This window comes from Lissotriton helveticus, chromosome 11 (genome assembly GCF_964261635.1).
Source record: "Lissotriton helveticus chromosome 11, aLisHel1.1, whole genome shotgun sequence".
NCBI lineage: Eukaryota > Metazoa > Chordata > Amphibia > Caudata > Salamandridae > Lissotriton > Lissotriton helveticus.
In genome coordinates, this window is record NC_136072.1 from 475820686 (window position 1) to 475833678 (window position 12993).

Here is a 12993-nt window from a genome sequence, read left to right on the forward strand (position 1 = left end):
TGAAGCAGACCATGAGTGACGCGCCCAAGAGTAGTTTCATCCAGTGCTCTTGCCGCGACTTCGGCTTCAACTGTTGGCACGCCTCACAATCAGTGGTACCGTGATCTTCCCCCAAACACCACATGCAAATGAGGTGTGGGTCCGTTGCCAACATAAGACGCCCAAACGACGTGCAAGTCTTGAAGCCCGAAGGCATTCACAAACTGTTCCACCAAAATATATTACAATGAGGGGGAAAAAAGGGGGCCCAAACAGGCCCGAACAGATACACGATCCGTGTTGCATGCGGAAAATGAAAAAACTGACGTAAGCGCTCCGGGGGGAGACTTATGTGACCTCGCTGACATCACGTACGCGAACGACGCCTGGGTGGAGTCGAGTGATGCCGTCCCCGTGGCGCGCAGGGATGCTGTGGCAAAAAGTTTTCCAGATCCAGTCTCATGCCTGGGGATAATTCTACGTTAAGGAATCTGCGGCTAGTAGTCGCTAACAGATACATTACAATTAATTAAAAAAACAAGACAAAAAAAAAAAAAGAATAAGAGAAAATAAGAAGAGAAAATTTCTATTTAAATCTCAGGTGAATGTATCCACAAATTGTATAGGATAAAACATTGTGAACCTTTGGAACTAACAGTTTTCTCAAAAATTAACAACAATAAAATACAAGAATGTTTAATCACAGTGACACAGAATATCATCACATGCATCTGAGGCTGGACTGTATCAAACTATAATGAACATATTTGCTCATTACACAGAATCTCCACTGGTCGTTTTTTTGCTGGCTACCATGCCGTCTTTCTAGTCCCTTCTGAATATTCATCAGAAATAACAGACCTCTCCAATTGATACATGATCTAGAAAAATTGTGCAACTCAAATTATACTTCATAAAGACAGGTTTTTGAGCCCTGAAGAAGTCTCATTCTTGAGACGAAACGCGTTGGCTAAAGTTCAAAAAAAGAAAAAGAAATAAACCTGCTGTGAATTGGAATATATATTTTTCTATTGTTGAAAACTACATTAAAGAATTGAAAAACTACCGTGATCAAGTTCGGACCTGTTCATTTGAAGCGGACTCATTTCTGATTGAAGGACTTTTACTTTTATGAATGACACTTCCTGATGGGTGCTGATTCCATAATTTGTGTTTTATATTTGCTCAGCTGTTGGCATTTTTTCTAGGCTCTTCTTATAAGTCATAGCAGCTGACTGAACCTTAATTTCAACATCCACTGTCTAATTATTTAAGGACTGGATGAAAAACTAGATATTGGAGTGGGAGCCCTATCGGGTCAGTGTTAACTGTATGCAGATAGTTAGTGTCATATTCATTCTGGGAAATTCATGGCTACCACGCTTTATCATTATTTTTACCCTATTTCCCCACAATGTATGACTTGTGGCACTGCAAATTTCTTCGGGATGTAAACTGTTTCCGAAAAATATTAACCAAACATTCAAAAAACACTATTATGAATTTCTACTTGTTGTTTTGATGGTATCTCCTTAGTTGTGTATACCAGTGCCAGTATGTTAAGGCTCTTACATAATATTTAAATACAATAATTGTGATACCTAGGTTACTTTCAAAGGGCGAATGCAAGAGTACATTTATCCAACATAAACTCAGATAATGTCAGAAGACTGAAGTCCTCTATCTAGGCTCCCCCCTACATCTGGGACGACTCCTGGTGGCCTGCAGATCTTGGATCCCCCCTCCACACCCACAGACCACGCATGAAACCTCAGCATCATCCTGGATTCCATAAACCGCCAGATCAACGCCGTCTTATCATCCTGTTTCCACACACTACGCCTGCTCCGAAAAATCTTCAAGTGGATGCCCACCGAGTCCAGACTGACGGTCACACATGCATTCATCAGCGGCAGACTAGACTACGACAATGCAAGCTATGCAGCCCTCACTCAGAAACTCCTCAAGAAACTGCAGAACATTCAGAATTTCTCCACCAGACTCATCCTTAATATCCCCAGCTGCAGCTTCATCACCGGCCACCTGAGAGACCTCCACTGGCTCAGAGCCAACAAAAGAATCACCTTCAAGCTCCTCACACATGCCTTCAAAGCCCTACATGACGCAGGACCTGTGTACCTCAACAACCACCTCGAATTCCACGCACCCACCAGAGAGCTCCACTCAACTGGCCCTAGCCGCCATCCCACGTATCCGCAAGACGATGGTCAGAGGAAGATCCTTCTCCTACCTCGCAGCAAAGACCTGGAACACCCTGCCTCTCAACCTCAGGCAATCACTTTCACTGCCTCAATTGAGGAAGTACTCTAAAACCTGGCTCTTCAACTGAATCACAGTGCCTTTGATGGATCAGCAGTTCCCCACCACCCAGCACCTTGAGACCCTTACGGGTCAGTAGTCGCACTTTACAAGTCACTTGATTGATTGAACCTCAGCCAATACATCCAAATAGTTATTTCTGCAGATTGTATTTTCTTACGGCTTTCGGCTCTAACAAAGTATTTCCTATCCAAGGTTTAACATATTTCTCCTGCTCAAGACAGAACAACATTTAATGCTGGGTAAACACTCAAGAGGATTCTGTTAATATCTATAGTTTTAAATTGTTTTTATCTTCCAGATTGAGCAGTTCCCAATATCATACCTGTCCAAACGGAAACCTGTGAAATTAATGCACTGTCATTAAAGTAAAATGGTTTTTACCTTTAATCATGACTTCTGATGAAAATTTAGAGACATCTAGGTGATAATCAATGTGGGGGGTGAGCAATGGATGGCACAGCTGACTAGATTAGCTGTTCCTTTCTTTTTGTCACACATGACAAACATTTTCAAAATAAAACATTTAGATATCAATTGTTGTTTCTTTTGGAACAAAACGTTTTTATGCACAATGGATGCAATAATTTTGTGCTGAAGTAGGATTTGTCTATGGTATCTAGTATTTTGATACATGTGATCAATACAAAAACTTTCATCTTGAGCTCAGTATGTATAGACTATACCTGCTGTACTTTTCAGATACCAATTTTGCCTTGAATAACCGATTTTCCACAAAATACACGTTAGTTCTGTTTCTTAACTAATGAAAAAACCTAAAGCATTTTGAAGCATTACCTGAAAGTGATTCATGAATTTCTCAAATTGGTGCCTCCCATTCCACCACCCTTCAGTTTTATAATCTATATTTTAATCAAGTTTTCTTGTAGAACAATTCCAACAAAACAAACAGCTTTAAGAGTGGCTATAAGCAATGCTTTTAAAGCCATACACAACACTACAGTACCTTTGAATCTAAATCTATGTAAGATAATATGATGAACTTTGTACCTCATGTTCTACGTGCCCTATTTGGAATGCCGTACAGTTCTGAAGTTACATTTTTAGTTGACAGCCAAGCCAATAACATTAAGGCTACTATAGTTATAAACCTGGAAGCATTCATTTGAATACCTCCTCTAACTTACTTTCCCTACCAACAGTCTCCACCCATTACCTTTCTTGGTCAGGTAGTTCATGCTGTTGGCAACAGCAGCAGTTTTCTCTTTGGAGTCCAAAACAGTAAATCTTGCATAATCATCCACAAAATGATTATCTGCTCAGAAGAAAACAAAGGTATTAAGATACAAACCATGAAGAAATGCTCACAGTGCATGCAAACTACCAGGCATCCTAGGCAGAAATTGTGGCGCATGATCCAATTAAAAAAAACTCCTTCAGACCATATTATTACTGTTCTTAGAATGCCATTGCAAACAAACTTTCTTAAAGAGTACATAACCGCTTCTACGACTTTCCTAGGCACATAAAGGGGGAAGAGATTGATCTCAGCCAGAATTTTATAAATATATTTAAACTAGTCATGTTTATGATTGTTTCAGTCATAAAAATAAATTAAGGCGGTAACTGCCACAAGAATGGCTGCTCCCCTCCACTTTAATGATTTAATTCAAGAATGATCATCTCTTCAAGATAGCTGGTACCTCTTAAATGTACTATGACCGAAGAAATTAGTATTCTACAAAATCAATGTCATGCTGATATCACAATTAAACAAATGGAAGCAGGATAGGTTTTATTTTCTACAACACTGCTTCTATTTTGCTATGTTCTCGTGTACTCTCGACCTGACACGGCATTACATGCTAAAAAAGAAAATTAATATGGGGAAGATTGCACACAGCATTGGATGTACCAATAGAATCTAAACAAACACATATTTAAACTTGCCTGGAGGGGTGAGAACAGTGGGGTGCTGTTTAGCGGGTCTGATCCACTTTAGTATATTAGGTTAGATGCCAGATAAAGGCTCATGTTTCAACAAAATATGCGCAGGGTTTTAGGGTGTACAAGTTTTAGGAATGACCCAACTAGGTAGGACTTGCCCAGCTGGAGTTCATTTGCCTTGTGATCATAAGGAGCATTTAAGCAAACCCTACTCTTCAACTGGCCTCTCTCCACTAAGGAAGACTAGAAAAAAGCTACACCTTTTAAAGGTTGCAAAGTGCCTGATCCTTTCACCAACTGTGACTGCTATTCCACTTGTTATTTCACTCATTTAGTGAAAATGAACAGCAAAAAGTAACATTCAGGACTTGAAAAGGTTGCAGGGATGGAATCTGCTAATTGTACAATGTGTATTACAAGGCCTGAATTGGTTTGCATAAGTTCTTTTTTTTAAAGTGACATTTATATTTTCAGACAAAAAAACAATTTCATTAACTAAAAGACAAAGTGGCGCTACACGATTCAGCACAGGCAGATACAATACAATCAAAATAATATTAATATCCCATGACACCTGATATTCAGATTAGCACTGACATGTTGGGGCATTAACAAAACTCGTTAGCCCATTGAAGGCTCAGCCAGAGAGCGAGAGATCAAAAGCAGTCAAGAAACCGCACACAAACTTGAAAAAACCCTACTACACCATCGCACACGGCAGCAGTAGTAGCATAGAGAATGAAGGCTCAATTCAAGACAAGCATTCTGTAAGAGATAAAATCTTAGCTCACACACCTCAGGAGGACGACTCTAAATGTCTCTTGGGCATGATGCGGTGAGAGGTAGTGAAGTATATTTCTGACATTTAATTGTAATGCACCAGACCTAACCAGCCAATGTGGGTGACAGACTTGTCTAGTTTGCAATAAAGCATTCAAGCAGAAGATGGGTGGAGAACTTATAATTGAATAATGTTACTGAGGTCAAAGAAAGGACCAATGGTACACAGTGGACATCAGACAGTAAGAATGTTGGTTATAAAAACAGGTAAAATTGAAGGTTAATTTAAATCAATAGATGTACAGTATACTTGGCAGCAGCTGGCGGTGTGTGAGAAATCTTTGCAGAAATTGTATGGAGGCTACTGGTGTGTCAAGAGTCTTGAGAACCTCTTCCTCTTGATGGCTTACAATGGCCATGCACTCATAGGGAAGCTTCAAATGCCTAAACTTGAAGAACTCAGGTGGAAGGATTTCAAGCTCAGCGATGGAAATCTGTGATAGACGTTTTGGAGAATAGAGCTGGGCTGTTAGAAAGCCTAATGTGAGAGAGAAGGGCATTTAACAAGGTCTCTAAAGTTTTACAACTTGGCCAAGCATCCTAGAGCAATGAAAATCCTTTTTGAATAGCAAATTCTGAAATTGAGAAGAAGAGGGACTGGACAAAAGTGTAATGAAATCTGTTCAACAAAGTCTTCGAAAAGCATACCTCAGGGATGAAGGCTGTGTAAATTTGCAGACATAAGTGCATCTTCTGTCGAAAACAAATTTACTTTTGACTGTCCTCAGCTTCATAATATGTATACCAACACCCTATTGTTTAAAAAGCATGTGTTGCTCCGTTAAGTGACCACTTCATTTGTGACTGTCCCTCAGAAATCAATTACATATAGTCTGAGCTTCCCAGTAGGAAACCTGATTCTCATTTGTAGAAAGTTGGCATTTTATGTAGTGTACCAAAATGAAGTACACTATGAAGAAGTCCAGGCGACCTTTATTGGCTTACAGGGCTTAAATTAATCATACCAAATGCTCTCTTTTGTGTTAGTGTGGGCGAGCAGCTTAGGCTTATAAGAGAGAAATGTTAAGCATTTCATGTACACACAATCAATAAATGAGACATTCAAGAAGAAACTCGAGACAAATTTAGAAAAATAACATTATTATAGCATTTTAGACACCAAGATTATCAGAATCGGGTATATACTTTAGACATTATCAAATTTTACAGTAAAAACAGTAGAAAGTGACAGCTGTCAGATTTGAGGCATGAGCCTCGAACGTGAATGTTGTCCTATGGGAGAAGCATTCCCTGCATAGAAAAATGTACAGACTTACAGGACTGTTCTTCTGCACTTAAAGTAATTAGAGGACAAGGTTCAAGAAAGCACCAAGAGTTCAAGTTGATCTGCCCTGGAGTGTCCGGGTGCATAGGTGCTATACTCAGAGGTAGCCTAGAACGCTACCCGCTAAAGTCAATCGAAAAAGTGCCTGTAAGAAAGAGGCTCCAATGGTGGACTGGGGTACCAGTCTGGCAGAACCCACAGAGGGCTAGGCTCTTGAGGGTCTGTTTACGTGAGCCTGGGTTAAGGAGCTCAGTTGCAGAGGTGTTTTGGGCCCTGTGGGTGCATGTCATAATAAATCTAGTACTGTCAACTGTACAGAGTTAGGAAGACAAGGTGTATGATACCAAACACTATAGATGTCAGTAAGGCCATCATAAAAGTTGGGGAACTCTTTATGACACCAGTGCCCAGTACATAACCTTAAGATGGCTTTTCTGTCCACTTGTGCCATCTAGTAGTTGAACTAGACAGCACAGAGGCATATCTGCATATGCCGATATGTCCTCAGATGTAATATAATGCACCCTGCCTTAGGGCTACAAAGCCAGCTGTAGGCGTGAATTACAAATATTACATGAAGTGACTTTGTCATGGCAAACAGCGAGTGTGCCATGTCGCGTTCTCACTCATGGATTGCACAATGACAGGCAGTCATCAATGGCAGCCTGCATGCTGCATGCAATTTGTAAACAGGGGGGGTCCCCTAAGGTGACATAATACATGCTGCAGCCCTCTTTAGTACCCATGTCCTACGTACCAGGAGTACACTTACTGCGAACTTACAGGGGTGCTAAAGTATGTGCCAACTGTGTTACAATTAGACCCCATCCTTGTTTTTAGTGCAAGAGCACTGGTATGGGGGCCTGGTTAGCAGGGACCCAGTGCACATCAGTCGAAAAACATGAGTACCAGTGGCAAAAATGTATTTTATTTATTCATTTTAGAAGTTTTCTATGGCGCTGACCAGACCCAGGGGTATCGGAACGCTTTACAACAGGAGAGGAAGAAAACAAACATATACAGTTTGGGAGGAGGGTAAATGTGTTCATAAATGTTCACGGAAAAAAAAGCAATTGTGATGAGCGTCCGAGGTTGAGGTAGAGAGGTCTAGGGGTCCAGGGTGCGCCGTTGAGGTAGAGAGGGTTAGAGGTAGTCTCGATACATGGATTGTTTTGAGGGGAGAATAAGCGTATTCATAAGTGACCAAAAGATTACAATTGTGATGAGCGTCCGAGGTGCGTCCTTGAAGTCGGGAGGTCTGGGGGTCCACGGTGCGCCATTGAGGTAGAGATGGTTAAAGGAAGTTCGATACATGGACAAAGAGTAGGTCTGCGAGATTTCCCTGAGTGGCAATAGAGCAAGCCGAACGGGATGGAGAGAGGGGGTGAGGTAGGTAGTGGATGCGTATTTCCAGATGTCTGGTGTCTGGGGGCTTGAGAGTCACGGATTTCAGTTTGGAAAGGCCCGGTTGAGGTAGACGACTTTTAGGAGACTTTTTAATTTTGCAAAGGAGTGGGTAGTTCTGATGGGCACAGGGATGGAGTTCCAGATTTTGGGTGAGTTTCCTGCAAAGGAGCGGGCTGCGGTTTTTTGTTTGCGCGTTTTCAAGGGGATGAGTAGGAGGGAGTTGCAACTCCTGAGACTTCTAGACTGGCCGACTTTCCTAAGTTTGGAGGCTAGGTATTCTGGTTTCCCAGTGTGCAGGGCTTTGTGCGTGAGGCATGCAGTTCTGAAGCTGGCACGCAATTCCACTGGGAGCCGAGAGCGGGAGAAATGTGGTCGTATTTTTTTTACTCCGGTGACCATTCTGGCAGCTGCATTGAGGGTTATTTTGAGTGGTGCTAGGTGGGAGAGAGCTGTCCCAGAGAGGACTGCGTTCCCGTAGTCGAGTCTGCAACACAAGTGATTGGGTGGCTCGTTTGAGGTCCCAGGATGGTTTGTGGGGTTTTATTTTGTTGAGAAGCTTCAGGTTGAGGAAGGCACTTTTTGCGGAGTTCTTGATGTGGTTGGTCATGGTTAGCTTGTGATCAAGGGTGATTCCAAGTCATTTAACAGAGCTTTCCAAGGTGAGGTTACCGTTGAGAGCGTCGATTGCTTTCAGCCATTCAATGATTTGCGGATTTTCTTCCTTGTTGGAGATGAGGAGGAATTTGGTTTTCCCCTGATTGAGTTTAAGGTGATTGGTTGATAACCATTCTTGAACCTCTCTGAGAATATTGTTGAGTCTTAGAATGTCATTGGAGGATGAGGTTTCCAAGTAGATCTGAGTGTCATCTGCATATAGATGGAAGGGAATGTTGGCTTTTTTTTTTTTTAGAATGGAGGTGAGGGGTTCCATATAGATGTTGAACAATTGAGGGGAGAGGACGGATGCTTGGGGGACACCTCTGTTGACGGGTAGAAGGTCAGATGAAAAGGATTAGATTTTTACCCTTTGGGAGCGATTTTGAAAGGAGGAGAACCATTGAAGGACCACCTCATTTGCACCTACGCGGTCTTTGAGAGCCTTGATGAGAAGACTGTGATCCACCGTGTCAAAGGCCGCCGATGGATCCAGGAGGATGAGGAGGCAGCAATGATCCGAGTCAAGGGTGTTGAGGATGTCACCCACGATGTTAAGGATTGCAATTTTGGTGCTGCAGCCTTTTCTAAAGCCTGATTGGTGTTGGTCTAGCAGATTAATCTTGTCGATATGTTGGTTAAGTTGTCGGAGAACGCATTTTTAGAGGATTTTGGCTAGGAATGGAAGGTTGGCGACAGGTCTGAAGTCGTTCAAGTCATTAGTGTCTAGGCCTTGGTTTCTTCAGAAGCAGAGTGACTTGGCCAACTTTGAGGCAGTCAGGGATGATGCCTGTTTTTAGGGAGCGGTTTATGATTTTGCGCCAGAGTGGTGCTAGGGAGAGTTTCAAATTTTTGGCCATATGTGAGGGTAAGGGATCGAGGGCGTGGGATGAGGGCTTGGAGGAGGAGATTAAATTAACAATCTCGACTTCAGGTACTTTTTGGTCGATCTCTCACGATGGTTTCGCTTGCTGGGAACCTCTTTGGGTCTATAATAGGGCAAACATGACTTGAGACTTTTCTCTTTTATATTGAATTTTGCATTGTTATTAGTGATTTAACAATGACACAGTATTGACAGTCAATCCACCCCTAGGCGACTGCCACAGTGTAATTGTTGGTGAAGAATGAAACATAACTCCCAACAAATGCCTCCCCCCCCCTCTAGCAATTTTGTCTGGGATACAATTTAGGCTAACAATAATCCGCGATAGACTAACACAATACCACGGGTAGCATGACAATCACCCCAACAGTCCAATCTCGCTCACACTCCTCCCCCTGCATCAGAGCATCCAGAGAGCATAGGGAAATCCATTTACCCCATATTTATTGAACTTTCTGGGACAGACCCTGTTTAAATAAGTCACCCTCTCAGCTATCATGTACATAGCTTTTCTCCATTCCTGAGTCATAGGGCTCTCCGCCAATTCCCAGTGACGGGTTATATCCTTTTTAGCAACTACCAAAGCAAGGTTACAGAATATCAGCAGCTAGGTTCAAGCCAAATCAATGTCACAGGGAATCCCCAGAACAATGAACCTAGGGTTCAAAGGGAGGGCAGAGTCAATCATAGCAGACAGTTCCCTCGTGATGGCTCTCCAGTATATTTTGGGCAACTCCAGACTGTATGGAAGAAGGAGCCTTCAGTGTCAGCACATCGTAAGCAGGAGGGGTCAGGCGCTCTCTCCATGGCATGAAGTCATCTTCTATCATAGTAGACTCTATGTAGGACTTTAAACTGAATCAGCCAAACCTATGCCTTTATTGCTACTTCATGGGGATGCATCAGGGCTGCCGGCCAGTCAATATCCTCCATTGCCCCAACATCTATCTCTCACTTCCCTCTTAAGCCTTTCAGCTTATCAGGTTTATTATTAAGGAAGGTTCGGTACTTGTACGAAATCCACAGTTTCAGGGTGCTAAACCCACTGCAGACAACTTGGAGCGTAAGAAGGCTGTGTCAATACATCAACATAAGACGCTGAATATAGCACCAACATCACTTTCTAGGCCATGGGGTACAATGGTGGACTAACATTAGTTTCAACAAGGAAAAATCATTAAAGACTTAGACTCCCCCTTTCCCCCCTCAAAACATCATGATGTTTCTTGACATCAAATAGTCTCCATATTGATTCCCTGTAACTCTGAAACATGGGAATTTTATAACACTGGACGTTTCTCCCAAACTGCTCATGACACACACCCCATGGTGTTAAAACCAAGACCTCAAGGTGCATTTTCCTCCAGAAGTGACAGAGATGGTATCATGAGAGGATGGACCCGTCCAAATTTGAAGTAGATGCCACAGGAGAAACTCTCATTCCAATTTCCCCTTTCATAGCCCTGAGGCAAACACCTTCCTTAGTTCCAAGCCTCAATGGGAAGAAAAACCTGCCTTTCGCCCTCCTGGGGATCATGGGATAATGCAGAGTCTCGAAGTTCTTAAAGGGTAAAGATAGTTAGCGCTGTTTTACATTTGTTTATTAGGACACCATTATCTTCTTTTATGTAATCTAAATCTCACCACTTCAGCAGTAGTGATTTTAGCCAGATACGAGATCACCTGCAAATGCAACGCACGTTAACTTATTGGAAATGCATAACTCTGAATACTACTCCAGTCAAGGCATGCAGTACACTATCACATCATTAAAAAAATCTAGTTCAGGTTTGAAAGGATACTACTTGCTACATCAACTACTGCCTGTGCTGAGGAAGGGAAAGGATGGAGGTGTGTGGCAACAGGAGACAAACTGGTCTCTCAGAATTGAATGCAAGCCTCAGTTCAGTGGCATAAGGCCTGCACAAACCTGCTACAGGGAGAACAGGTGCTTTGGATGGTTCTATAGGGATGGAAGTGTAAGTATTAACAACTAGGCAGGAGCATATTGTAGATATACACCCACACCGAAGGAGCAGAGGATGCAGTACTCTGACCATGGACAGTGGATCCAAGTTTCCAGCTCGGTTACCGGCGCCACATCTGGTCCAGTTTCCTGGTCGAGCCTCCGGATTCAAGCTCCCGGTTCCCAGGATACCACAGTCCGGAAGCACTAACTCCCTGCCGGGCCCTACCTGCTTCTTGTTTTAGGTCTCACTAGCGAACGCAGCGCATGCGCTGCTTAGCTTGCGAGACTCTCTTGCTGCCGCTTTCCGTCCAGAAGGGAGACAGGAGGTGATACGCGCGGACAGGAGGTGGCACTCCGTACGCATCTCCTGTCCCCGGAGGCTGGCAGCGCGCGCATCATGCGCTTTCACTTTCCCTTCCCCCCCCCGTCAGCTCCACGGAGTCAGCTTGTTTATTCCTCCCAGCACCGGCAAGAGCCTGTTGACTGGCAGTAATTCGAGTTTGCCACAAACGCGATGAATTTTCTATCACCGCTCAGTGATAAACCAAGGCAATAGCCGGGCACAGCAATGCACTAAAACAAACCTTTCATCACTGCTGACATATGAATTATAAATTATTTCTTTATTTGTCTCCCTCTCTGAATGTCACACACTGAATGGGTAACTTACCATGTGAAGCCTGACTCCCTCCCAAGCGTTGGAGTCGCCCAGATTTAATGAGATATACTGTTTTGTACTACTCAAGAAAAGCCTTTGAAAGTGCTATCAAACTTCATGGCGGGCTGTCTGGAAGAATTCATGGTTGGTCCAGGGCTTAGAAAAACACAGATGATAGCGTTCAGGAATTTGGGTTGCAGAAAACATGAAACAGGGCGACATAACCTCTGTCACCATGCCTTGCAGGGTACTGGGCACACGTAGCAAATGACACATCTATAGAGAGTACAGTTCTCTTTGTATGCAGTGTAAACTCGTGCAGGGTATAAAGGCACTTAAGGCACTTAACTTGTATTAATTGAGAAGGACACAAACAAACAAATGAAGAAAACATGTCATATTGTACAGCTACTAGATAGAATTCTAGTTACAAATGCAAGTTAAACAAGCATTGGAAATGCAATAGGTCTCGCATTTTTTGCTGGAGTACAGGTGCTTAGCAGACGCTTCTGCGGTCTGACAGAAATTCCACAGCTCTAGCGAGTACCACAATTGCACCATCCTTCATTGTCAACTCTGTCTATCTAATCTCTGCTTATGGGCCCACATCGTCCTCATCCGATGCCAGACTAGGAGATACTCCTGTGCTTCGAATTCACCATACAGCGATAATGTGGAGTTTTGTTACCATATGCAAATAAATAACACAGGAGTTCGAACATATGCAAGCCTTGTCGTTCTTACGCGTTTGGCTTTGGGCAGCAGCTGGACTGTGATGCCATCAAAAGCCCAGGCAGTCTGAAACAGCAACTCAGGCTAGAAACTAAGACCACTGCACTGTCAGTGTGAACACAAATGAGCCTCTTTATCCAAAAAGTATGCTCCTGAAAAACAAGTTGTTTGAAAGGACGAGTGTGTGAAAGGTGCTGGAGCACACTGGGCGCTGGCTCTGGAAGGTGTGAATTAGCAAGTCAACTGGGCAGCTGTCCGATTAAATTAAATGGCCAGGAAGTGTAACATGTAGTAGAGCCCTCAACAGGAGTGTGCGTTTCCACAACTACATCATC

At 43.0% G+C, this 12993-nt stretch overlaps 1 protein-coding gene across 2 annotated transcripts in view; it reads right to left on the reverse strand.

The window, feature by feature from the left end:
• UGGT1 (UDP-glucose glycoprotein glucosyltransferase 1) overlaps positions 1-12993 on the reverse strand; it is an 822704-nt gene that overhangs the window by 419087 nt on the left and 390624 nt on the right. For both annotated transcript variants that reach the window (XM_078666074.1, XM_078666073.1), the window contains exon 20: positions 3497-3595. In XM_078666074.1, the coding sequence (XP_078522200.1) occupies positions 3497-3595 (99 nt within the window). The remainder of the gene's footprint in view (positions 1-3496; positions 3596-12993) is intronic.